The 27,494-nt window shown below is 52.3% G+C and overlaps 1 protein-coding gene across 3 annotated transcripts; it reads left to right on the forward strand.

Annotated features, from left to right (window-relative positions):
• Window positions 1–1,657: 1,657 nt before the first annotated feature.
• On the forward strand, window positions 1,658–27,487 carry CTSB (cathepsin B). 3 transcript variants are annotated; one of them, XM_030812371.1, is made up of 10 exons: window positions 1,658–1,802; window positions 18,035–18,185; window positions 18,796–18,881; window positions 20,511–20,625; window positions 22,309–22,427; window positions 23,316–23,401; window positions 23,657–23,800; window positions 24,317–24,433; window positions 25,713–25,841; window positions 26,285–27,487. In XM_030812371.1, exons 2-10 carry the CDS (start codon window positions 18,060–18,062, stop codon window positions 26,380–26,382), a joined length of 1,020 nt encoding a protein of 339 aa, XP_030668231.1. In that variant the 5' UTR covers window positions 1,658–1,802; window positions 18,035–18,059; the 3' UTR covers window positions 26,383–27,487. The 3 variants fall into 3 exon arrangements, with proteins under 3 accessions (XP_030668231.1, XP_030668232.1, XP_030668233.1); XM_030812372.1 differs by lacking the exon at window positions 1,658–1,802 and adding an exon at window positions 1,891–2,336; XM_030812373.1 differs by lacking the exons at window positions 1,658–1,802; window positions 18,035–18,185; window positions 18,796–18,881; window positions 22,309–22,427 and having other exon boundaries at window positions 20,552–20,625.
• Window positions 27,488–27,494: the final 7 nt, after the last annotated feature.

Below are 27,494 nucleotides of genomic sequence, written 5' to 3' on the forward strand. Positions count from 1 at the left end.
TCTGTTGGGGGCTTAGTGACCATGTTTGGGCCCCAGAGATTATTTTTTCCTTCCACTCCTATCCTTAGTTTGTTACTAACCAGGCGGGAGTACAGGAGTACAGGAGTACGGGTATGTCTCTGAAGACCCTGGCAGGCTCATGGCTGTGTGACAGCTGATGACCAGGCTGCAGGGAACCAGGTCCCTTGGAGTCCTGCCTTCTTTTTTTTTTTTTTTTTTTTTTTTTGAGGCGGAGTCTCGCTTTTCGCCCAGGCTGGAGTGCAGTGGCACGATCTCGGTTCACGGGTTCACGCCATTCTCCTGCCTCAGCCTCCCGAGTAGCTGGGACTACACGCGCCCGCCACCACGCCCGGCTAATTTTTTGTATTTTTACTAGAGACGGGGGTTTCACCGTGTTAGCCAGGATTATCTCGATCTCCTGACCTCGTGATCCGCCCGCCTCGGCCTCCCAAAGTGGTGGGATTACAGGCGTGAGCCACTGCACCCGGCTACTGCCTTCTTACTGTCGCCACAGCCTGGAAAAAATACGCTTCTTCTGAGCCTTTTTTTTTTTCCATACAGAGCTTCACTCTTGTTGCCTAGGCTGGAGTGCAATAGTGCCATCTCTGGTCACCGCAACCTCCGCCTCCCGGGTTCAAGCGATTCTCCTGCCTCAGTCTCCCGAGTAGCTGGGATTACTGCCTCGCGCCACCACGCCTGGCTAATTTTGTATTTTTAGTAGAGACGGGGTTTCTCCATGTTGGTCAGTCTGGACTCGAACTCCCGACCTCAGGTGATTCACCGGCCTCGGCCTCCCAAAGTGCTGGGATTACATGCGTGAACTACCGAACCCAGCCCCTCTGAGCCTCTTGAATACAACTGGGGTCATGCCTGCCTTGCAGGTTTGTCTTAAGGATTAAAGCTGTTTGGGGAGTGTCTGGAGGAGGGTGAGTCTTGAGCCAACCCCAGCATCTCCCCTCCAGGGCCTCCCACTAATAAACCCCAAGTAAATGTGCACTTTGTCCGTCCTCTCGGAGCGGGTCTCCTGGTACTGCTGTGCCAAGCCAATTTCCGCCCCCAAGGTCCTTCTCCTCTTAGAAATCCTGACGCAGCTCCTAGGTTCCTTCGCGGTGACAGCCGCCCTTTTCTATTTGTACGTGGCTGGAGTGTTTCGTGGGTACGTTCTCTTAACAACAAAGTGGAGCTTTTAAAGGCTGTTCTGTGGGGTCCACAGCCTCGCCACCCCCAGCCCCTGCAGCGGCTTCTGAATGAATGAAATAAGCGACGGCGCCCTCTCCACCACCTCGCCCCCGCCAACCCGGCAGGCAGGGATCCCAGGCGCGGGTTCTGGCGGGGGCGGTCCCGCCAGGCGGGGGGACTTTTCTAGGCGGGGTGGGGGCCTTGGGACCACCTTTAGGGGCCTTTTCCCCATCCCCTGGCCCCAATTCGCAGCGTTTCACCACCCAGGGCCCGCAGGGCTCCAAGCCCCTCTGCCCCAGCCCGCGCGCTCAGGTCCCCACCCGCTCCCGGCGGTGTCCCCGGACCCCCAGCGGAAGGGGGCGGGGGGGGTGCGGGGCCTGGAAGCGGGGAGCGAGGGCGGCGGAAGGTGGCGGGAGGGGGTGGGGGCTGGGAAGCACAGTGCGCGGGCGGCGGGAGGGCCCGGGCGGGGCTGCGCCGTGGTCACGTGGGGCGGGGCCGGGAGGGTACTTAGGGCCGGGGCTGGCCCAGGCTACGGTGGCTGCAGGGCTCCCGCAACCGCTCCAGGAACGCCACTGGCTCCGCGGCGCGCAGGCTGGGTTGCAGGCTCTCCGCTGCAGCGTTCGGTGAGTACTGGGGACCCGGGGCCACCGCGGCGGAAGTGACCTTGGCGGGGATGGTGCTGCCCGGCCGCCGAGACGGCTGTCTCTGCGACCCCAGTCGGGCCCAGGCGCGGCCCCGCGGCGTCCCTGGGGGCCGGTGGGGAGCCGGGACCCTCGGGACTGTCCCTGACGGGCGGGCTGGGGTGGGAGTCCGCGCGCTTCGAAGCGTCGGCGAGAAAAGCAGAAAACAGCCCCGCCCGCCAGCTCCCTCCTCTCCGCTCCCCTCTCCCGGCTGTGCGCTGGACCCGGCCCTCGGAGCGGGGATGCGGCCAGGAGCGCCGAGGGAGGCGCCTGCGAGAAACAACTCGGCTGGGTCCGGAGGCTGCTGCCTCGGACCGCGCTCCCAGCGCCTGGGCCTCGGTGTGTCCGGGACAAACTGCCCACGTAATCGCATCTGCCGGCGTCTATTTTTGGTTTATTTCCCCCTCATTCCAAAGGATTTGCCTGGCCAACTGTGTGCGCAAGATCCTACGCAATTCCTGGGACCCCAGAAAACAGGTCCTATTGAAGAACAGGGATGGCACTGGGTGGGCTGGCGAGGAACCTGCACGGTGTTAAATCCATAAACAGGAAGAGAAACCAAGCAGCGAAACCAAGAGGCGAATGGGCGATTGGATGCCGGGTGGGGAGAAGGCCGGGGGCGCTCCCTGCCCCTGTACTCCAGTAAAGGGAGGCCGGGCGGAGTCCCTGGGGCGCCACCTACCCCTCAGTTAGTAGCCCTGGAGGCCGGGGGAGTAGGCCTCTGGGGAGCAGTGGGTGCTGGGTGTGGGGCGTTGCAGGCAGGCTGGGGTGGGCGACCCAGGTGGAAGTTAATTGCACTTGGCTTCCTGGTGGGCCTCTGTCACCCCCTTCACAGGCGTTGAGAAAGCCAGCAGGCTGGCAAAAAAAAAAGGACCCTAGGGCAGGCCCCACACTCCTTCTAACGGAGGAGAGACCCCCAAACCCACTGGAGAAGTGACGCTGCGGGGGCTCAAAGGCAGACCTGGCACCTTTTTGTAGCCTGGAAAAACTGATTCCCACTGCCTCCCGCCGGAGGAGAGAATAGCTGAGATGCACCCTTTTTGAATCCAAACGTTCAGGAAGGTAAGGCGAAGAGGCCTAAGAGGGCGTTGGCTTGGTTAAGGGCTGCTCTTTCTCTTCCATAACATCCGTTCTTTTTTTTTTTTTTTTTTTGAGACGGAGTCTGGCTCTGTCTCCCAGGCTGGAACACAGTGGCGCAATCTCGGCTCACTACAACTTCCGCCTTCCAGATGCAAGCTATTCTCCTGCCTCAGCCTCTCGAGTAGCTGGGATTACAGGTGCCCGCCACCACGCCCAGCAAATTTTTGTATTTTTAGTAGAGATGGGGTTTCACCATGTTGACCAGGCAGGTCTTGACCTCCTGACGTCAGGTGATCCGCCTGCCTCGGCCTCCCGGTGAGTCACGGTGCCTGGCCAAGAACTGTTTCTTCTTGGCTCTGGTGATGGTGACTTAGAACCCGCCAGCTCCTGGAGAAAGGGGCTGGGCCGCCCACCCTGTGTAGCTTTCCCAAAGAGAGTCAAACGTCTCCTGGAGAACAGAGGCTTCCCTTCCTCTTTGGTCATTTGTCCCCGAGCTGGGGGTACCCCCTGGTGGAAAGGCAGAGGTCCCTTGCCCCCCAGGTGGCAACGCAGGCCAGACACGGCCCTGGCACAGCTCTCGCCCCAACAGCTCTCCTGGATGTTGGCTCAGGACCCCGCTGTTTCCAACTGGTTAGGCGGCGAGGGGTGGCGGCCCTTTGGCTCCAGGTTGAAACTGCCCATGTGGTGCTGATTTAGCAGATTGGTGAGGCTCTTTTGTAGGCAGGTTCTTTTCTTTCCCCAGCTGCTGGACCTGGGAGTTGGAAGAGAAGGTGCACCCATTTCAGGGGTAACATATTTTCTGTTGCTCTTGGTTGGATTGGGAAGTGAATTGAAGGGAGGTCACGTTTCAGGGGTGCTTTGGGATATCTGTCGGTGATTTTTCTTTTCTTTCTTAATTTCTTTTTTTTTTTTCTGAGACACTCTCTCTCTGTCGCCCAGACTGGAGTGCAGTGGTGCGATCTCGGCTCACTGCCACCTCCGCCTCTCATGTTCAAGCAATTCTCCTGTCTCAGCCTCCCTCCCAAGTAGCTGGGATTGCCAGTGCCCATCACCACACCTGGCTTTTTTTTGTATTTTTAGTAGAGACGGGCTTTCATCATGTTAACCAGGCTGGTTTTCGAACTCCTGATCTCAAGTGATCCGCCTCAGCCTCCCAAAGTGCTAGGATTACAGGCATGAGCCACCGCGCAGTGGGGGATGATTTTCTTAAATCTGGTAATGAGTTGTGGTTGTGTAGAGTAACATACCATCCTTTCCAGGTAAGGACTGAAACACTGAGGGAGGAGTTACAGGTTTGCCGATTCTTCTCCTTTTCTTTTTTCTTTTTTTTTTTTGAGGTGGAGTCTTACTCTTTCACCCAGGCTGGAGTGCAGTGGCAAGATGTCAGCTCACTGCAACCTCTGCTTTCTGTGTTCAAGCCATTCTTCTTCCTCAGCCTCTTGACTAGCTACGATTACAGGCATGCGCCTCCACACTCGGCTATTTTTATTTTTAGTAGAGATGGGGGTTTGCCACATTGGCCAGGCTGGTCTCGAACCCCTGACCTCGTGATCCGCCCACCTCGGCTCCCAAAGTGCTGGGATTACAGGTATGAGCCGCTGCGCCCAGTCTGCTGCCTCTTTTCGATGGTCTGGCCTAAGGAAATTAATGGAAAAATGTGCGGTTGAGTGATATTTACTGGGCACTTACACATGGTTCATGTAAAGGGAGATGGTTGGGGTGACAGGCAGTTGAGTCTAGGGGAGGCATGTGCAGATGTGCTGTGCCTCTGGGATATCAGGGTGGCAGGCAGCAGTCTCTACGTCTGGTCCCAGGCTGCCTGGGAAAGAGTGTGTGGGAGGCAAACCTTGCGCCCTGGCATGGTTGTTAATGTTTATATTTACCGTAACTTGTGTGGGGTAGGAGGTTTAGGGATCAAATTCCACTCTGTGTTTAGACTTTTTTGAAACAGAGTTTCACTCTGTCACCCAGGCTGGAATGCCGTGGCACAATCTCAGCTCACTGCAACCTCACCTCCCAGGTTCAAGCAATGCTCCTGCCTCAGCCTCCCGAGTAGCTGGGATTACAGGCATGCACCACCATGCCTGGCTACTTTTTATATTTTTAGTAGAGACCTCAAATGATCCGCCCACCTCGCCTCCCAAAGTGTTGGGATTACAGGTGTGAGCCACTGTGCCCAGCCCTGTGTTTCGACTTCTAACTAATCTGTTTTTTAGCTTCAAGCCTTATCCTCCACCTCTACAGACCACTCCTGTGCCTGTTTCCTGGTCCTTCCAAGGGCCATTGTATTCCCTGTCTGCTGCTCCTCTTTTGGATTCTCCTGCACATTTTTTTATTCATTCATTCATTCATTTATTGTTTGATTCATGACAGGGTCTTGCTTTGTCTCCCAGGCTGGTGTGCAGTGGTGCAACCACGGCTCACGGCAGCCTCAGCCACCCAGACGTAAGCGATCTGGTCCCACCTCAGCCTCCCGAGTAGTAAGTAGCTGGGACCACAGGCGGTGCCCAGCCTTTTTTTTTTTTTTTTTTTTTTCCTTTGTAGAGACAGGGTCTCACTGTTGCCAGGACTGCTGTGAAACTCCTGGTTTCAAGTGATCACCTTGCCTCCTCCCACTTAAGCCTTCCAAATGCTGGGATTACAAGGCATGAGTCACCTCCAGGCCTTTTTGTACTTTTAAAACTCCGCATCAGTGTATAAACAATGTTATTAAAGTTTATATGACTTCAGTTACACTACATGGATCCTTTTTCACTCATGGTTGTGAGATTTATTTTTGTTGCTACATCCAGTTCTAGTCCATTTGTGTTAAGTGCCCAGTGTGTTTATCTACTGAGGGACAGTTATGTTATTTCGTTTTCACTATTATCCCATGCTACAATAAATATTCTGTGTCTCCCAGATACTTAGAAGAGTTTTTGCAGGGCAAATGTGGGAGAGCTTGTTTCTGGGTCATGAGGTGTGTTCATCTTCCATCTTGCTAGATGCTGGCAAAGGGTTCTTCAGTGTGGTTGCATCAATTTACACGCCCAGCAGTGTGCAGAGTTCCTGTTCCTCACATTTACCAACACTAGATAACTACCAGACTTTGATTTTTGCCAATCTGATGGGTTTGAAGTGGTACCCCTGTTTTAATTTCATGACCAGAAATTCAAATTTAATCTTTGCCATAGGACAACAGTAACCCACTTATGCCTAGTGTTCCATTATTGGAACGCTAAGCATGTGGGAGTTTTTACATTGTACTGCTCAGGGTCATCGCCAAGGTCTGATGTTTTTACTCATGCAAAAATTTAAAAAATTGCAACCTCTGGCATAAATGGGTTGAGTGACACTTTTCCTGTTTTTATTGTTGGTCAGTGATGGCACGTGTGCTGATTTTTTTGTTTTGTTTGTTTTGTTTTGTTTTGTTCTGTTTTTGAGACAGAGTCTCGCTGTGTTGCCAGGCTGGAGTGCACTGGCATAATCTCGGCTCACTGAATCTCCGCCTTCCGGGTTCAGGCGATTCTCCTGCCTCAGCCCCGAGTAGCTGGGATTACAGGCGTGTGCCACCACACCCAGCTAATTTTTGTATTTTTAGTAGAGACGCGGTGTCGCTATGTTTGTCGGGCTGATGTTGAACTCCTGACCTCATGATCTGCCCGTCTTGGCTTCCCAGAGTGCTGAGATTACAGGCCTGAGCCACCGCCAGCCTATTTATTTTTTATTTTAAATTTTAATTTTCTAAATAGAGATGGGGTCCCTATCCTGCTCAGGCTGGTCTTAATCTCCTGGGTTCAGTCGATCCTCCCACCTTGGCCTCCCAAAGTGTCAGAATTATAGATGTGAGCCACTGTGTCCAGCCCAGAACTGATGTTTTGTAAATGCTGGGTGCTGAGAAGGACGTGTGGCTGGCAGTCTTGACTGTGTTATCTGTCTTTACCAGGCCAGTAACTTCTTTGGTCTGGTCATCAAGATAATCTGGCATCACCAGCCAGCATGCATGGAGGAGGATGGGACCAATGTGGCCAAGATGGTGACGGGACCAGTAGAGAACCCTGTAGAAGACATCTAGATATTCTGCCCTAAGAGCCGGGAGGGCCGGGCTGTCTCATGACCCTCTGACCTGCTGACCTGGACTCCGGCAGAATGTGCACACACACACAGTCACACAGCTTCCTGGCTTGCGCAAGTCCCAGGAGGGCGGTGCCAGCCACAGGCTTCTCCCATTCGAGGGTTGGAAGTGTATTATCAAAGCACATCAGAGTGCTGGGGGCCACCTGCCACCCATTCCCAACCCACTCAGCCTTCCTGGCGTTTGGGACGTGCTTTGCTTTGGCAGTCAAGACAGCAGAACAAATCAACTTTTAAGGCCTTGTCACTGGTAGTACAATTGCCATTATTTTTCATCCAAATTAGGAGACTTATGAAAATAGAAATGATGACTGTGGGATGCAAACGTTGGCTGTCCTATGTGTAAGGAGATGGCTTTTCATGCTCCCAGTGACTGAGGAAGTTTCTCCCAGGTGGCGCTGCTGTGAGCCTGGTGCAGGGTGGGCACTTTCAAAAGAGTCTCCTTCCATCTTCCATTAGCCTTGCGAGATGAGTATCTGGTCCCAGGGCCCCAAGGGAGGAAAACAGAAAACAGGACCTAGCTGGATCCAAGAGCTAGGCCTTTCTGTGGCTGGCGTTCGTGTCAGCCTCAACTGCCCTGGTGTAATCTCACCTGCGGTAGAATTAGGGAACCGCCGTGTTGTGCAAGCTGGAGAGGCACAGAACACTAATCTCATTCAATCTTAAAGGATCTCTAAAAGCTTTTATAAAGCAGGCCCAAGGTCCCTTGGTATCCAATGCAGACGTGAATGCATTGGCTCTGTCAGCGTCTGAGCAAGTCAGTAACAGAACTGGGGAGCAAAAGCTTTCAGAACTTTCTAGAATATTGACTGCCTAAGCTGTCTTGTTTCCAACCAACAACGACAACAAAAAATCAACTGCTGAGGGCCTTCGTAGTGTCTTGCTGTTTTAAGCGTACGGTAGTCATTTTGTCTGCAGGATCTGGGGTTGCTGTGGCTGACCTTGTACGGTATTCCACTCATAGGTGTCTTCAGGCCTATGGAGAGCAGCTTGCGTGGGCTGGGCCTGCAGTACCTGGTTTGCATAGATGATTGGCAGGTGGGCAGCCCGGGGAAGGACCGGTGAGTGGCCAACCTGGTTCAGGTGAGGGAGGTGGAGTGGGGCTTCTCTGGTTCCCTCGGAGCCTCCAAGGCTGGTGAGCATCGCTGCTGCCTCTGCACACCTGCGCTGGGCGGGTTTTCTGACAGGTTTTCAGTTGCTTGGGGGCTACGGCTGCAGGGAGCCCGCTCCATGGGACAGATGGGCCGCTGGTGCCCGTTCGTCAGGGGACTGATGAGAGTGAGGCCTGAGAGCCCTTTGGATTTTGTTTTTGTCCTTAATTTAACTGTAAGCCAAGAGTCTACTAAACACGGTTCCATTAGGGGCAAAGACATAACACATGAGAGGCCACAGCAAGGCTGTGATTCATACTCAAAAAGGAAAGGTCTCTGGGGTGTTCTGGGTCACAGCAGGGCATAGTTGAGGTCAGCACACTCCCACCCAGTGCAGGGCTGCTCCAGCGTTGAGGTCCATCTGGCAGGTTGAAGTAGGGGAAGATGAAACTCGCCAAAGTCTTGTTTTGTGGGTGCACTTAAGTGGTCAAAACTTCAGGAGCAACTGCTGTTATTAGCAGTGAGCGCCAAGACTAGTTTTTATAAAAGAGAAAGAAACAAGGTTCTCTGGGGAGGTCTTACTGAGCCCTCCCAGTCTCCCTACCTTTCCACTGTTCCCCTGCTCTTAGCCGCTCTGCTGGCCTAGAAGGCACAGTCTTCATTTGTGGCTTCTGGCAAAATGTAAGCACTTGACATTTGTTTATTTTTTTGTTTTTTTTTTTGTTGTTGTTTTTTATGAGACGGAGTTTCATTCTTGTTGCCCAGGGTGGAGTGCAATGGTGCGATCTCAGCTCACTGCAGCCTCCGCCTCTTGGGTTCAAGCAATTGTCCTGCCTCAGCCTCCTGAGTAGTTGGGATTATAGGCTCACAACCACCACGCCCGGCTAATTTTTTGTATTTTTAGTAGAAAAGGGATTTCACCATGTTAGCCAGGCTGGTCTTGAACTCCTGACCTCAGGTGATCCACCTCCTTGGCCTCCCAAAGTGCTGGGATTACAGGTGTGAGCCACTAGGCCCGGCCAACTTTCAATTCTTTAGAGCTGATGACTGAGAGGAGCCAGCAGTACATCCACAGCACCAACGAACGAGGAAGAGCAAAATACTGCATGAGAGATTTGCTAAGAATTCTTTCACTTTTTTTCTCTATCAGCCAGGAGCTAGCAGCTTGGCTTATTTGGAAATTTTAGGTATACATGTCCTGTCTCAGATCCTTTACAGATTTTTTTTTTTTTTTTTTTTTTTTTTTGAGACGGAGTGTCGCTCTTTCACCCAGGCTGGAGTGCAGTGGCGCGATTTCGGCTCACTGCAGGCTCCACCCCCCGGGGTTCACGCCATTCTCCTGCCTCAGCCTCCCGCGTAGCTGGGACTACAGGCGCCCGCCACCTCGCCCAGCTAATTTTTTGTATTTTTAGTAGAGACGGGGTTTCACCGTGTTAGCCAGGATGGTCTCGATCTCCTGACCTCGTGATCCGCCCGCCTTGGCCTCCCAAAGTGCTGGGATTACAGGCGTGAGCCACCGCGCCCGGCCCTTTACAGATTTAAAGTGCAGTCTACCTGAGGGCTCTGTGACCATGTAAGAAAGCTTTTTCTTTCTTTTTTTTTTTTTTTTTTTCTTCTCTGAGACAGAGTCTTGCTCTGTCACCCAGGCTGGAGTGCAGTGGCGCGATCTCAGCTCGCTGCAACCTCTGCCTCCTGGGTTCAAGCAATTTTCCTGCCTCAGCCTCCTGAGTAGCTGGAACTACAGGCACCGCCACCACGCCCGGCTGATTTTTAGTAGAGACAGGGTTTCACCATGTTGGCCAGGTTGGTCTTGAACTCCTAACCTCATGATCCACCTGCCTCAGCCTCATTTTTTTTTTTTTTTTTTTTTTAAAGACAGAATCTTGCTCTGTTGCCCAGGCTGGAGTGCTGTGGTGTGATCTCAGCTCACTGCAACCTCTGCCTCCTGGATTCAAGTGATTCTCCTGCCTAAGCCTCCCAAGTAGCTGGGATTACAGGCACTCACAACCGTGCCCTGCTAATTTTTGTATTTTTAGTAGAGACAAGAGTTTCGCCTTGTTTAGTACAGACAGGAGTTTAGTAGAGACAGGCTGGTCTCGAACTCCTGACCTCAGGTGATCCGCCTGCCTCGGCCTCCCAAAGTGCTGGGATTACAGTGCATGAGCCACTGTGCCTGGCCAGAAAGCTTTTATCCGAGCTTGGTGGCAGCCCAAAACTGATTCTTTGAGGATGTCAGGACTTAACACCTCCTGTGACTTAGCAGCACCTCCTCTCCTTTGACTTTCATTCCACCTCCTTCCAGGATCCCAAGGTCCCTATTTGTCCTGGAAACGGCTTCAGGGTAGTCTAGGGTGCCCTTTGCCGGGGGAGGAAGGTGCTCTGGTTGATAGAGTCACCTGGCCACACACTCTTTTTGGCACGTAACAACATTCTACAGAGCTGGAGTGGAGCGTGTTTTCTCATAAGCGCTCTGCAGGTTTGGAGAGAGAAGACAGGAGGAGCACCCTTTTCTGTTTTTTTTTTTTTTTTAACCCAAAGATTAGCTTGGAAAAGGGGCAGAGGGGTGCAGTGGAACTCAGGCCTGCCCAAGCAGCCCAGCGGACCAAGGTCTAGAGATGGCATCTGCTCGCAGCTGTTCTTCCACCAGCCCGCATCCTGGAAAGAGGTCTTGTGGCACACAAGAGTTCACATCCTTCCCTTGTGAAATAAGGACTTTGTGTTCATCATCTCTTGTAAGAAGCAGAGCAGAAAGCACAGAATTAAGAAATAAAAGGGAAGTGGGTGCCTATATAAAGGGAAGTGAAAATGGGTTGCTGTCCCATGCAAAGACCCTGGAAACCTGTTAACAGCCCAGCTTGTAACTTTCACCATCTGCATTTGTCCAGAGTGATTGAGATTTGCGTTGTTGTGGAGAGAAAGGCACCTGTTGCACAATGGAGTGAGATTGCCACTGCTGTCAGGACCTCTGTGCTTGGCTTCACGCTTTTTGGGTTCTCAGCAGTCTTGGGACCCTCAAGAGTGAAAGCATTTTTGGATGTTAAATGCTGGGGTTAATTGAAGTTAAGAGCTTGTTTTACTGGGCATGGTGGCTCACACCTATAATCCCGACACTTTAGGACGCCAAGACGGGCAGATCACTTGAGTCCAGGACTTTGAGACCAGCCTGGGCAACATAGCAAAACCCCATCTGTATAAAAAATACAAAACTTAGCCGGGCCTAGTGGTGCATGCCTGTAGTCCCAGCTACTTAGGAGGCTGAGGGGAGCAGAGCAGATCTCTTGAGCCTGGGAGGCAGAGGCTGCGGTGAGCCGTGATCGTGCCACTGCACTCCAGCCTGGGCAACAGAGTGAGATCCTGTCTTTTTTTTTTTTTTTTTTTTTTTTTTGAGACAGAGTCTCCCTTTTTCACCCAGGCTGGAGTGCAGTGGCGCAATCTCGGCTCACTGCAAGCTCCGCCTCCTGGGTTCACGCCATTCTCCTGCCTCAGCCTCTCTCCGAGTAGCTGGGACTACAGGCGCCCGCCACCACACCCGGCTAATTTTTTGTATTTTTAGTAGAGACGAGGTTTCACCGTGGTCTCGATCTCCTGACCTCGTGATCCGCCCGCCTCGGCCTCCCAAAGTGCCGGGATTACAAGCGTGAGCCACCGCGCCCGGCCGAGATCCTGTCTTAAAGAAAAAAAAAAAAAAACTTGTTTTCATTTAGACTCTTCCTGGCGTTGGGGACCTACTGGAATAGGTTTAGTGTGAACTGAGGGCTAGAAGTGGTAGAGGAGAGAGGAGACAGGGAGGGAACAGAGCCCACTGGAGCAACTGCCCTTCCCACCTTATCATTGCACGCCAGGCACGTGCCGGCGCTTTGGTCCTCCTCACTTCATTCTTGACTGCCACCTGAGACACGGTGGTTACTAGCTCCATTTTATAGGTGGTGAAACTGAGGCTTGGGGAAGGTCAGACCCCAAGGGTGCCATTTAGTTAGTGGCAGAGCCAGATCCAAATGCAGGTCTCATTTTATCGGCCGGTTGCAGCAGGCTGGTGGCCCCTTGAACCCCAACCTGGATACCATAGGGGAGGAGCAGAGAAGCCAGGAACACCACAGCCCTGGGCCAAGGTGCAGGGCTGAAAGAACTTCCCAGCACTCAGCCTGGGAGTAGTAGAATGGGCTGGGCCCTGGGGCTGGCAGCGGTGGCCCCGGGGAGTCTGGGAATGAGTAGGGAGCACAGGGAGGTGTGGGAGGGCCTGGGAACCATGAAAAGGAGGGCGGGTGCAGGGAAGTCGCCTGCTAGTGAAGTGGCGAGGGGGCCCTGTGGGACTCCAGGGAATGGCCGTGGCAGGTTGTCCTCCAGGAGTTGAGAGCCATTGGACATGGCAGCTGCCTGTGTTCTCAACCACCACAGAAACCAAATAAATCTTGGTTTAAAAATTCAAGTTGCCATGGAAACGCTCCCATCCTCGACTTGGCTTATTATTTAAAATAACATCTCTACAGCACAAAGCCCCGGGGGACAGCCGAGGACACACCTGTCTGCCCACGAGACACGCCAACCTCACAGTGTGGAGGCTGTGTGGGTCACTGACATGCATGGCCACGTGAGACGCTGCCTACCCACGAATCACGGAAAAGGGGAAGTTTTTTTTTTCTTTTTTTTTTTTTTTTTGAGATGGAGTCTTGCTCTTTTGCCCAGGCTAGAGTGCAGTGGCGCAATCTCGGCTCACTGCAAGCTCTGCCCCCCGGGTTCACGCCATTCTCCTGCCTCACTCTCCTGAGTAGCTGGGACTACAGGTGCCTGCCACCACAGCCAGCTCATTTTTTGTATTTTTAGTAGAGACGGGGTTTCACCGTGTTAACCAGGATGGTCTCGATCTCCTGACCTCGTGATCCGCCCGCCTCGGCCTCCCAAAGTACTGGGATTACAGGCGTGAGCCACCGCGTCCAGCCAATAAGGGGAAGATTATTAAGAAAGTCACTAGGGGCCAGGTCCAGTGGCTCAGGCCTGTAATCCCAGCACTTTGGGAAGCTGAGGCAGTCAGATCCCTTGAGGCCAGGTATTCCAGACCAGCCTGGCCAACATAATGAAACACCGACTATACTAAAAAAGATAAAAATTAGCCGAATGTGGTAGCACAGGCCTGTAATCCCAGCTACTTAGGGGGCTGAGGCACAAGAATCACTTGAACCTGGGAGGTGGAGGTTTCAGTGAGTCAAGATTGTGCCACTGTACTCCAGCATGGGCCACAGAGGGAGACTCCCATCTCAAAGTCACTACGAGGGAGGATGCCTCATTGGTGGGAAGGAAGACCAAATTGGAAATGCTCTGAGGAATCATTAAAACCAATGTCCTTTTATCAGTTTGGTGGCTTAGGCCTTTAGTAATACCGCCAACTGTTTTTCCTAGAAGAAACGAAACTGAAATAATAGGAACATACTTTTTTTTCTTAAAAGTAAGAGAATGTTGTGAAAAAAAAGTCTCCCCACTGTAGCGACTGAGTACTGTACATCTTCCTCGGCATTTTGTGTGTAGTGGCAGGAGTGTTCCTACATGTGTAGGTTGCTGAGAGGGTCAGACGCTTATGGTCCTCAGTCACCCACAGCTTGCCTTTTCCCCACCTAACATTGGGACTTAGGGCATTTTTACTTCATTAGTACAATAAAATTCACTTCAACTAGTTGCTTTTTTACTGTTATTTATTCATTTTATTATTATTATTATTATTATTATCATTTTTAGATGAAGTCTCGATCTGTCGCCCAGGCTGGAGTGCATGGCACAATCCTGGCTCAGTGCAACCTCTGCCTCCTGGGTTCAAGCAATTCTACTGCCTCAGCCTCCCGAGTAGTTGGGATTATAGGCGTGCACCACCACGCCTGGCTCATTTTTGTATTTTTAGTAGAGAGAGGGTTTCACTGTGTTGGCGAGGCTGGTCTTGAACTCCTGACCTTAGGTGATCCACCCTCCTCGGCCTCCCAAGGTGCTGGGATTACAGGTGTGAGCCACTGCGCCCGGTCTATTTTTTTTTTTTTTTTTGAGACGGAGTTTTGCTCTTGTCCAGGCTGGAGTGCAATGGTGCGATCTCGGCTCATTGCAACCTTTGCCTCCTGAGTTCAAGCAATTCCCCTGCCTCAGCCTCCCAAGTAGCTGGGATTACAGGCATGTGCCACCATGCCTGGCTAATTTTTTGTATTTAGTAAATACAGGGTTTCACCACCTTAGGCTGGTCTCGATCTCCTGACCTCAGGTGATCCAACTGCCTCGGCTACAGGCATGTGCCACCGTGCCCGAGCAACTAGTTGCATTTTTAATGGTTGCTTCATATTCTATTTAACCACTTACCATAATTTAACAGTTACTCTGTTATTAGATACTTGCTTCATTTCTGGTCTTTTTCTAATGCAAAAATTATTATTATTATTATTATTATTTTTTTGAGTCTTGCTCTGTCGCCCAGGCTGGAGTGCAGTGGCGCAGTCTCGGCTCACTGCAAGCTCCGCCTCCCGGGTTCACGCCATTCTCCTGCCTCAGCCTCTCTGAGTAGCTGGGACTACAGGCGCCCGTTACCACGCCCGGCTAATTTTTTGTATTTTTAGTAGAGACCGGGTTTCACCGTGGTCTCGATCTCCTGACCTCGTGATCCGCCCGCCTCGGCCTCCCAAAGTGCTGGGATTACAAGCGTGAGCCACCGTGCCCAGCAAAATTTATAGGCTAACAGAACAGACTATTTTTTTTTTTTTTTTTTTTTTGAGATGGAGTCTCACTGTGTCACCCAGGCTGGAGTGCAATGGCGTGATCTTGGCTCACTGCAGTCTCCGCCTCCCAGGTTCAAGCGATTCTCCTACCTCAGCCTCCCAAGCAGCTGGGACTACAGGTATGCGCCACCACACCCAGCTAATTTTTGTATTTTTAGTAGAGACGGAGTTTCACCATGTTGGCCAGGCTGGTCTCAAACTCTTGACCTCGTGATCCACCTGCCTCAGCTTCCCAAAGTGCTGGGATTACAGGCGTGAGCCACTGCGCCTGGCCTTCTAATGCAAAAATTATTTAGTGAGCACCCGTGTGCATGTATCTTTGCATTTTGTGAGATACATTTCTAAATGTCAGGTTGCAGAGTCCCAGGACATGCAGATTTAGAAGCAGGTGGGCGTCGCTGGTTGACATCTCAGTGGTTGTGCCCACCCTTAGGCACTCATTATCACGCCTTCCGTTTCCCCACTTCCTAAGCCCTGCAAGAAGTGCCAAACTGTCCAGCCTTTGCCAATCTGATACATGCTGAATACCTCCTTGATTTTATCTGCATCTCCCTGAGGTTGAACTTACTTTATTTTATTTTTGAGCCAGAGTCTCACTCTGTCACCCACACCGTAATGCAGTGGTGAAATCTTGGCTCACTGCAATCTCCATCTCCTGGGTTCAAGCGATTCTCCTGTCTCAGCTTCCGGAGTAGCTGGGATTACAGGCACCTGCCACAACACCTGGCTAATTTTTATATTTTTAGTAGAGACGGGGTTTCACCATGTTGGCCAGGCTGGTTTCAAACTCCTGACCTCAGGTGATCCACCTGCCTCGGCCTCTCAAAGTGCTGAGATTACAAGCTTGAGCCGCCACGCCCGGCCGGTTGAACTTACTTTTATCTGTGTTGGCCATTTATAGTTTTTCTATTATGCTGGTTCCATTTTTCTGACTTTTAAGAGCCTTTTGTGTATCAAGGAAACGTAGCCTAAAGTATATGTGAGTACTGCTTTGTTTTGTCAGTTTTTGTTTTAAAGAGACTTTTCAGTTTAATGCAAGCATTTTCCCTCGAAGGCTGTGTTTCCTGTCAATCCTAAGCTTTCCTCCAGCATTACCTTTTTAAAAAACTTTATTTTCTATAGTGATGGGGTCTTACTATGTTGTCCAGGCTGGTCTTGAACTCCTGGCCTCAAGTGATCCACTTGCCTTGGCCTCCCAAAGTACTGGGATTATAGGCGTGAGCCACCGCACCTAGACTGTTTTTCAAAGGGCATTGATTTTTTCCCTAAAACTTTTATAATTAAGATCTGTGGGCTGGATGTGGTGGCCCACGCCTGTAATCTCAGCACTTTGGGAGGCTGAGTTGGGTGGATCACGAGGTCAGGCGTTCGAGACCAGCCTGGCCAAAATGGTGAAACCCTGTCTTTACTAAAAATATGAAAGTTAGTTGGGCATGATGGCACATGCCTGTAATCCTGCTGCTCGGGAAGCTGAGGCAGGAGAATAGCTTGAACCCAGGAGGCAGAGGTTGCAGTGAGCCGAGATCATGACATTGCACTCTACTCTAGCCTGGGTGACAGAACAACTATCTCAAAAAAAAAAAAAAAAAAAAAAAATCTGTATTGCATGTGCTACTTTTTGTGTGTGAGGAGTCCAGTGTGAAGATTCAGACTTCAGGCAGCCACTGGTATAAGCACTGTCCTGTTTCCTCTCTGGCCTCACCTAGGTACGCTGACTCCTCCACAGAGGATGTGCTTCTGAGCGGTCTGTTAGGTGCTATGCTGATGAGCATCACCCAGTGTTTTATGACACATTTGCTGCACCAGAGGGCTGGGCTCCCATCAGAGCTCTTTTCCACTGGTTGGGTGGGGTGGCTCACATCTGTAATTCCAGCACTTTGGGAGGCTGAGGCCAGTGGATCACCTGAGGTTATGAGTTCGAAACCAGCCTGGCTAACATGGTGAAGCCCCATCTCTACTAAAAATACAAAAATTAGGTGCGTGTGTGGTGGCGCACACCTGTAATCCCAGCTACTTGGGAGGCTAAGACACGAGAATTGTTTGAACCTGGGAGGTGGAGGCTGCAGTGAGCCAAGATTGTGCCACTGTACCACAGAACAAGATCCTATCTCAAAAAAAAAAAAAAAAAAAGCTTTTTCCAGAGCCATCTTGCTGTCCTCATATATTTATCCTCCTAGATGAATTGTTGCTTAAGCAACAATGAAGTTTAAATTGTTCTTCAGATAGAATCCCCTGGGTGCGAGGCATTTTGTTAAGCACTGACACCGCAGTCCTGTGACTTTCATGATGACCTGTGACCTGTGGGAGATAGAACACCTCACCCACCCGTGGAAGCCCCTGGAATGAGGGACAGGAGCCCCTGCCTCACCCAGCTCCCTGCGCCGCGGCTCTCCCCAGCCCTGGATGCAGGCGCCCAGGAGACATGTATTGCTTTTGTTGAGCTGCTCGCTTAGGAGGGTGACTCAGAGTTCAAGCTGGAAAGCTTTGGCTTGTGACTCATGAGCCAGTCCAAGATGAAACGGCTGAGGCATCGAGGTGAGAGTTTTCCTTCCCAGAAGCCTCATCTCCGCAGCCAGAAGCAGAGCCCTTGGCTGACTGGAAAAACCAGAGAGGCCCCAGGAGTGGGTGGATGGCCAGCCCAGCCCCACCTCTCAGCCTCCACCTCGACCAGCCCACACCAAGCTTGTTTATCTGTGTCCTGTTGAAACTAGGACTCCTGGATTGTAACTTTTCTTACATTTCCCTGTCCCATGGGTCCTCCACTTAGGGTGTAATCACACAGACAGGCTCTTCACTGTTTCATATCACTCACTTGGGAAAGTCTCTCAAACCGTTCTACAAATCCATGCAAAGGCAGTTTAAAAATAGCAGAGAAGGCCCTGGACTCGGTCTACTCCAGCACAGCCCCTTGGCGCTCTCTCCTGGCTCTGGCCGCCTGGCCCCCGGGGACACACAGGAGGTCATGGCATGCTGCTGGCACCGGGGCAGGGAGGCGGGGATTCCACGGACACCTCAGCTCCTTAGAGTTCTCCGCCTGGGCCAGGACGAGCATGGGGGTCCCCACTGATGCCCAAGATGGTGCCCCTGTGTGTGTGAGCCCTCGACCCACATAACAGAAAGGTGTCCTGATGCCCTCTGTCCTCTCCAGGTGGATCTAGGATCCGGCTTCCAACATGTGGCAGTTCTGGGCCTCCCTCTGCTGCCTGCTGGCCTTGGCCGATGCCCGGAGCAGGCCCTCTTTCCATCCACTGTCGGATGAGCTGGTCAACTATGTCAACAAACGGAACACCACGTGGCAGGTAGGCTGTGGGGCTGCGTCCTACGTATGTCCCCTCCCAGGTCGGTCTGTGCACACTGATTCCAGGAATGGGGAGCCAGCCTTCACTGTGGCCCACAGAACATTCTGTCCTGGACTGTTGAAGAATGGCCCTGACCCCGAATCATGGCGGCTCTGGACCATGCCTCCCTCCTCTGTCCCATACCCCACGTGTGTGCATGAGTGTGTGTGCATGTGTATGAATATATGGTTGTGTGCACGCGGAGGTGCGTGGGGGAGTAAGTGAGCTTCGGAAGTGTTCAAAACCAGCTAGCCCCTGTGACGTCCACCATGGCAGAGTGGCAGTTTATCATTCCCGCCCCTGATTCCCTGTGTCTCTGCCCAGCCCTGACCCTGGGACTGAGAACCAAGAATGAGGAGTGAGCCATGTTGAGGGCTGGAGAGGGTCTCTGATTGTCAGCAAATGGGAGTAGATCAGGGGAGACACCCACTCTGCCTGTGTGTCACTCTGGGCTGTTCCCCAGTGCCCCCCAACCCTTGGGCCCTTGAATTGGGTAGGGCCTGGTGTGTGGGCAGCGTGCCCATCCACCGCTATCCCAGGAGACCCTTCAGTCAGCGGGTGACTCTTCCAGGCCGGGCAGAACTTCTACAACGTGGACGTGAGCTACTTGAAGAGGCTGTGTGGTACCTTCCTGGGTGGGCCCAAGCCGCCCCAGAGGTGAGTGCCTGCTCCGCCGCACTGCTGTAACGTGAGTGGCGGGTGTTGGTTTGGGGCAGTGGGAAGTGGGAGAGTGAAGGCCTCTCTGGCATCCGCAGGGCTCATGCCGCCCAGGGCTGCCGACACTGCTTGAGGTAAAGCACTTGTCTCTTTTCATTTTGTATTATTTACTTTCTCTCTTTATTTTTTCTTCCTTCTCAAGTTATTAGTAGAGAAGATGCTGGTGCTTTTTGTTTTTGAGAGAGTCACTCTGTCACCCAGGCTGGAGTGCAGTGGCGTGATCTTGGCTCACTGCAACCTCTGCCTCCCAGGTTCAAGTTGATTCTCATGCCACAGCCTCCTGAGTAGCTGGGGCCACAGGGTTGCACCACCGTGCCCGGCTAATATTTGTATTTTTAGTAGATACTGGGTTTCACCATATTGGCCAGGCTGGTCTCGAACTCCTGGCCTCAGCAAATCATCTGCCCCGCTCGGCATCCCAGACTGCTGGGATTACCGGCGTGAGCCACCCCCAGTGTTTTCTATTACACTTCTCCAAGGTGTCTAAGACCCAGGTGTGACAGACAAAGTCTGGGTCTCCACTATGTGGGCAGACTCAATCTTGAGTAATTTAAGGGGAATCTAAGAAAAGTCAGATGAGGCCAAGTACGGTGGCTCATGCCTGTAATCCCAGCGCTTTGGGAGGCCAAGGCGAGTGGATCACCTGAGGTCAGGAGTTCGAGACAAGTCTGACCAACATGATGAAACCCCGTCTGTACTAAAAATACAAAAATTTGCCAGGCGTGGTGGCAGGTGCCTGTAATCCCAGCTACTCGGGAGGCTGAGGCTGGAGAATCGCATGAACCCAGGAGGCAGAGGTCGCAGTGAGCTGAGATCATGCCACTTCCCACGTGAGGACGGGGTAGTTAAGTTGCAGGATACTGCCTTCTGCGCAATGGGGATGATACGAGAAATGATAAGAGGATCCTGGGCAGATGTTGAGGCAGGAGAGTGGGGCAAGAAACACTATCTGGACTGAATAAAGTCATTTAAAAATGAGTTTATAATTTGTGGATAAACTCATTTAAAAAAATCCATTACGTAAGCCTAGAAAGAAGCGTACAACATCGCAAGTCAGGCCAGGTGTGGTGCCTGTAATCCCAGCACTTTGGGAGGCTGAGGCAGGCAGATCATTTGAAGCCAGGAGTTTAAGACCACCCTGGCCAACATGGTGTGAAACCCTCTCTTTACTAAAAATACAAAAATTAGCCGGGCGCTGTGGTGCATGCCTGTAATCCCAGCTACTCAGGAGGCTGAGGCACAAGAATCGCTTGAACTCAGGAGGCAGAGGTTGCAGTGAGCAGAGATCTCACCACTGCACTCCAGCCTGAATGACAGAGTGAAATTCTGTCCACTCCTGCCCCACCCAAAAAAAATCACAGGGTGCATTGAGCAACAGAATTTCCTTTTGTTTTATGAAATCACCAGGGACACCTGTCTGCAGCCTTCTCCTGCATGTCTTGTGCTCACTTCCTTGCTAGGGGAGTGTGGCCCAGCCACAGTGACTGCTGTTAAACCAAGTGGCCTTTGCAGGGATTGGGGAGGGAGTTGTGGGATCAGAGCTTATAATGAAGACCTTCCTTTATCCAGAGTTACGTTTACCGAGGACCTGAAGCTGCCTGAAAGCTTCGATGCACGGGAACAATGGCCACAGTGTCCCACCATCAAAGAGATCAGAGACCAGGGCTCCTGTGGCTCCTGCTGGGTAAGGCCCTGCTGGCTGGCAGGGAAGGGCTGGAGAGAAAGTGGGGGCAGCAGTGGGGAGTCTTGGGGGATTCGGGGTGGGGACAACTCTGACAAGGCAAGTTATAGAAACTTCGAGTCCCAGTTTCCGTCAATACAAAAATCACAATCCCTCTGGCCGTGAATTATGGCAAGGATTAGGCAGTGGCGGGCAGAGCATCCAGCAGATTGCAAGTCTACGTGTACGGGTGGGAAAGCAGCTCCCTTCCCCTGACACGCTGCCCCGTCCGCAAATACCAGGAGCCCTCACCACTACTCTGCTTCAAGAAAGCATCCCTTTAGTGTCAGCGAGCTGTCTTCATTTTGTCATTTAATTGTGGTAAAATAACGCATAACAGAAAATTTAATAATCTTAGCAATTTTCTTTTGTTTTTCTTTTTTTTTGGAGATGCGAGTCTTGCTCTGTCACCCAGGCTGGAGTGCAGTGGTGGGATCTTGGCTCACTGCAACCTCTGCCTCCTGGGTTCAAGCAGTTCTCCTGCTTCAGCCTCCCCAGTAGCTAAAACTACAGGCGTGTGCCACCACGCCCAGCTACTTTTTTTATTTTTAGTAGAGACAGGGTTTTACCATGTTGGACAGCCTGGTCTCAAACTCCTCACCTCAGTTGATCTGCCCTCCGTGACCTCCCAAAATGCTGGGATTACAGGTGTGAGCCACCCTGCCCAGCAACTATCTTCAAGTGTACAGTTCTGTAGCATTAAGTACATTCACAGTGTTGCTCAGCCATCGCCACCATCTGTCCCCAGAACTCTTTTTCACCTTGCAAGACAGAAACTCTGTCCCCATTAACACCAATCTCCTAGCCCCTGATAACCCCCACTCCACTCTCTGTCTCTGTGAATTTGACTCCTAGGGACCTCATACATGTGGATCACACAGTATTCATTTTCTGGGTGAGCTGTGTTTTTTGTTAAGAAAAAAACACAGCCAGGTGCGGTAGCTCACGCCTATAATCTCAACACTTTGGGAGGCTGAGGCGGGCGGATCACCTGAGGTCAGGAGACCAGCCTGGCCAACATGGTCTACTAAAAAGACAAAACTTAGCTCTACTAAAAAGACAAAACTTAGCTGGGTGTGGTGGCAGGCACCTGTAATCCCAGCTACTCTGGAGGCTGAGGCAGGAGAATTGCTTGAACCCAGGAGGTATAGATTGCAGTGAGCTGAGACTGCGTCACTGCATTCCAGCCTGGACAACAAGAGTGAAACTCCGCCTCCAGAAACACACACACACACACACACACACACACACACTAAAACTACACATTTTACAGATTTCAGAAATGAACCAAGTTCCCAGGCAGAGGTTCATGGTGGTGCTTCTCTTGCTTTAAAAGCTGAGTCGGGCAGATGTTGAGGCAGGAGGGTGGGGCAACTGGCACATCATGTCTGTAATCCTAGCACTCTGGGAGGCTGAGGTGGGCAAATCACTTGAACCCAGGAGTTCAAGACCAGTCTGGCCAACATAGCAAGACCCCATTTCTACCAAAGAAAATAAAAGCTGAGTTTGAGCCCCAGGAGCTTCCGCTGGTGTTGAGAGATCAGTTGCCTACAAGGTCTGAGGTGCCCCTGTGGCCCTTTGAGGGGACTGCTGCAGAGGGCCCAGCCTGGACGTGGCGGCCTCACCCGGTGGGGCTCATTCCTGCAGGCCTTCGGGGCTGTGGAAGCCATCTCTGACCGGATCTGCATCCACACCAATGCGCACATCAGCGTGGAGGTGTCGGCGGAGGACCTGCTCACCTGCTGTGGCAGCATGTGTGGGGATGGGTGAGTCAGGCTGTGCTTCCACAGCGGGTTTAGTGCTGAGAGACCCTGGGCCCCGGCTTCTCAGTGGAGGGGCCTTTGAGGACTGACTCCTGCGCGTCAGAAGTGTTTCGGGGAGACTGCGGGAGTCTGGCAGGCAGGGCCTGGCAAGGCTGCTGCTTCCTGGGAGGTGCATGAACCAAGGCTGGCCCGGCAGAGCTGTCTGAGGGGTGGCGTCCCAGCTAAACAGACAGTCTTAGAAAATGCGGTGGAATGTCTGGCCCCTGGCCTGGTTTGTGTCATCGCATGTTCCTTTTCCCTGCTTGGGGAAGCAGTTTGGGGCATTTCCTTATGTGTAGTTAAGGGGGATGGAGCCACCTTAACAACAAGGTGGTGGCACAGAACTTCCTGCTCCAGCTGCCTGCAGCCTCGCCTTGGTTCTGCAGTAGAGGTGTTTGCCCGCGGCTGCAGATCCAAAATGCCTGAGGGCTTAAAAAAATGTGTGTGGGCTTCTCCCCAAACTAGTTAAATGGGAATCACTGACAATTCTCATTTCAGAGAACTGGTGGTGTTTTGTAAGTACCTCAGGGAAGTTTAGTGTCTGCTCAGTTGAGAATCACTGTTCTACCCGGAAGGGCACTCGTAGCCTGGTCTGGTGTGGACATGAACAGGAGAGCCTCGTGCCTTCTCCAGGATCTTTGTGGGCAGGGGTGGGGCTGGCGGTTATTCCCTGCAAGCTGTGCTTATCTAGGGAGTGTCCCTTGGAGGGTTTGGGGTCTGGGAGGGCTGCTGGCATCAGTTGCTGAAGGCGGGGGCAGGTCCACGAGTGACCTCCAGCACTTGGGTAGCACGCAGTGGTCTGGAGAGCAGGTGGTGCTTCTGAGAGGTTTTCATGAGAACCTGTCTTTTCAGCTGTAATGGCGGCTATCCTGCTGAAGCCTGGAACTTCTGGACAAGAAAAGGCCTGGTTTCTGGTGGCCTATATGATTCCCATGTGGGTGAGTGTGTCCCCTCGGCCCCTTTCCGGCCAGATGGATTAAGCAATTAACCATCATGCCTTTGCCTTTATAAAGTGGAGGTTGAGACAGAGGGCTGGGTGAAAGGTGCTGGCCAGGTGCACAGGCCTCTGCCAGGACCTGCTTGGCGTCCATGCTGCAGGCATGAGGCTGGCCTTGCCCCAGATCTGCCTGGCCCATATGGGGTTTCTCGGTGGGGGCTATAGGTTGACTCCGCTTTCTCCCGGGTCCCATCAGGGTGCAGACCGTACTCCATCCCTCCCTGTGAGCACCACGTCAACGGCTCCCGGCCCCCATGCACGGGGGAGGGAGACACCCCCAAGTGTAGCAAGATCTGCGAGCCTGGCTATAGCCCAACCTACAAACAGGACAAGCACTACGGTAAGGGGCCTGGGGCCTGGCCACGGCACACGTGGAGGCTGGGGAGCTGCTGCATCCCTCCTCACACTGCAGGAAGAGAGCAGGGCTGAGGAGCCTTGGGGTCTAGGAACTCTAGGATAGAGGAGGGGGAGTGATGCCCTCTTGCCAGGGGAAGCAGCACACTCTCCACTTTCTGCCTGTTCCACCCTGAACTCAGCCTCAGCCCTTCCAAGCTGGAAGGGACCAAAGCCCTCATTTTACAAGGGAGTGGCGTGTCCTGGAGTCCTGGGGTATCCCGGCCTCTTCCAGGGCCTCGTGCTCTCTGCTCCCTTCTCCCATTTCTGAGCTTCCAGCCTCAGCCCCAGCCCCGTCCTTAGTTCTTCAAGGGAGGCTTCCTTGAGCTCCCTGGCTGGGAAAGTCCCCTTAGATGCACAGTCTTCCCCTGCAGGCCACCAGAAATCAGTGACTGGCTGACAGTGGCACAGCATGAGGCACTGTCACCGCCCTCCCCAATCCCCAGCTCGGTTCATTTTCCAGGATACAATTCCTACAGCGTCTCCAATAGCGAGAAGGATATCATGGCCGAGATCTACAAAAACGGCCCCGTGGAGGGAGCTTTCTCTGTGTATTCGGACTTCCTGCTGTACAAGTCAGGTGCGTGCTGATGGCTGACTACAGTAGAGGGTGGGGGTCCGGAGGGGAGCCTGGGTGCCAAGGTGGGTTCAGGTGGGCCAATAGGACTTAATTAGGCAGGCAGGCGAGGGGCGGGCTGCGGAAGAGGGCTGTGTGGGGCCTTCCCTCCAGGCTCACTCCTGAGGTGCCAGGCTGGTCCAGACAGTCTCTTTGTCCACCTGTGGTGCCAACACACAGATAATTCCAGAGGCCTCTCCCAGAGCCTCTGGGCTAGTTGCTTCCCATCCGTTACAGTCCAGCTCATATGTGTTCTCTGTGGAAGCGCCCCCCTCCCTGGTGGCTGTCCATGCCTGCCCTCGCCTTCATGGCTTTGTGTTGCTTTACCGGCGTGTTCCTATTATAATGGCAGGCCGTTCGTGTCTGCACTGGGTGACATATTTTCTTAATCTTTGCAAAGGCCTAGATCGTGCCACACACCAGTGGATGAACACACAGGGAGGACCTTGCCCTGGGCAGTGCCGCAGGGACTCGAACCAAGGAATCTGGACAGTCCCCATCCCCAAGTCCTGTCTTAGAAATCCCTTGCTCCAGATGAAGTCTTTGCTGACTGCATCTATCCGATTAATATTTTGCTAGATTGGAAACTCCAAAGCTGTCAGCTCTTGTAAAACAGTTTGACAAAGGAAGATGATTCTGGCAAGAAAAAGTTTCTGTAAAGATGGCAGGTCTTAGCCCAGTCCTTGCCCCTATTATTAAAAGATGCATTTCCACTTTGACAGTGATTTCCTAGCCAGAGAGCTTGGTTGGGCAGCCCTGAGCCCCTTAGCCAGTGTCTTTCCCATCAGCTAGCATTGGCTGCCACCAGCCCTCCCTTCTCCTCCCTCACCTCTCCAGGGTGTACCTGGAGCAGCTACTAAAACTCTTTAAGCCATGTAACCCTTTTGACAAACCCTTACTTAGGTGGAATCCCACTATATAGAACAGATGAATCAGTTATCTAGCATTAAATGTTTTATAAATTAGAACGTATTAGAAATTCTATTTTTAAAGCCAACCAATAAGCACATTTTGTAGGAATATTTTAATATTTACTCAACAAATTTGAGTGTGTTGGGCCTTCAAAAATATGTTTAACTAATTCCCCAGTGTTGTGGGAACCCCCGGAGGCTCCTGATGGAGCAGCAGGTTCCCTCTGGAAGCTGTTTCTCCTGCCCAGAGGGTGACCAGCTGAGTGTGGGGGGTGCAAGGGGGCACTGGGCAGTGGCGTGGTCTCAGTCTCAGCCAGTTCTTCCCTTCTCAGGAGTGTACCAACACATCACCGGAGAGATGATGGGCGGCCATGCCATCCGCATCCTGGGCTGGGGAGTGGAGAACGGCACACCCTACTGGCTGGTTGCCAACTCCTGGAACACTGACTGGGGTGACAACGGTGAGTGGCGGCTCCCTTCCTGCTGAGAACAGGGAGTTGTGAGCCACAGACAGTGGCCATCTCGGCTTTCTCTGTTTTACCCACTGCACAGCCTCAAACCCTGGACCTAGGGCCAGGCTGTGAGCTCCTCCTAAGTGCCAGGCACCCAGGAGTTCCCTTTTGCTGCGAGGGCAGACTCTGAGCAGCTTCAGAGCCCACGCCTGCCACAGTTCCCACCCATAGCATCGCGCCAGATGCCATGATGGGAAGGGTGACTGGGCAGGGGGCTTGTCAGTGGAGGTGTGCCCCACGACTCCAGAAGCCTCATGGTGTTGAGGGGTGTGCCAGTGGGCAAACAGCAGGATCTGCCAGGGATTAGTGACTTAGTCCCAGGTCTTTTAGGGATGAGTCTGACTATGTTGACCCTTGTCACACTTTAAAAGCACCTTACTTTTTATTCCCAGGCTTCTTTAAAATACTCAGAGGACAGGATCACTGTGGAATCGAATCAGAAGTAGTGGCTGGAATTCCACGCACCGATCAGTATTGGGAAAAGATCTAATCTGCCGTGGGCCTGTCCTGCCAGTCCTGGGGGAGTTTTCCCCTGAATACAGTCAGGGATCGGGGCGAGATGGGGGTAGAAATGCGTTTTATTCTTCGAGTTCACGTAAGATACAAGTTTTAGACGGGGTCTGAAGGACTGGATTGGCCAAACATCAGCCATCAGACCTGTCTTCCAAGGAAACACATCCCAAGTCCTGGCTACATCCCAGCCTGTGGTTACAGTGCAGACAGGCCATGTGAGCCACCGCTGCCAGCACAGAGCGTCCTCCCGCTGTAGACTAGTGCTATAGGGAGTGCCTGCTGCCCCAGCTGACTGTGGCCCCCTCCCTGATCCATCCATCTCCAGGGAGCAAGACAGAGACCCAGGAATGGAAATCGAGTTCCTAACAGGATGAAAGTTCCCCCATCAGTTCCCCAGTACCTCTAAGCAAGCAGCTTTCCACATTTGCTACAAGATCAGAGGAGAGATGGTGTTGGGAGCCCTTTGGAGAATGCCACAGTCTCCCAGGCCCCCTCCATCTATCGAGTTTGCAATGTCACAACCTCTCATCTTGTGCTCAGCATGATTCTTTAATAGAAGTTTTATTTTTCGCGCACTCTGCTAATCATGTGGGTGAGTGAGTCGAACAGCTGGGAGACCTGTGCTAGTTTTACAGATTGCCTCCTAATGATGCGGCTCAAAACTAAACCAAGTGGTCAGGACTTGTGTCATACCCACTGATCTCTACTACCACAAGGAAACTAGTTTAGGAGAAACCAGCTTTTACTGTGTTTTAAAAATTACAGCTTCACCCTGTCAAGTTAACAAGGAATGCCTCTGCCAATAAAAGGTTTCTCCTTCAACTTGAAGTTGGCTCTGATGGGATCTCAGAGATCATTTGTCACTGCCTATAGACTTGTAGCTGCTGTCTATCCTTGTCCCTGCAGAGAAACACATCCTGGAACTGCATGTTCTTGCGACTCTTGGGACCTCATCTTAACTTCTCGCTGCCCCAGCCATGTTTTCAACCATGGCATCCCTCCCTCTTAGTTCCCTGTCATCCTCATCAACCTTCTCTGTAAGTCCTTGGTAAGCTTGCCCTTGCTTAAGAACTAACAACATAGCTATGC

Source organism: Nomascus leucogenys, chromosome 4 (genome assembly GCF_006542625.1).
Source record: "Nomascus leucogenys isolate Asia chromosome 4, Asia_NLE_v1, whole genome shotgun sequence".
NCBI lineage: Eukaryota > Metazoa > Chordata > Mammalia > Primates > Hylobatidae > Nomascus > Nomascus leucogenys.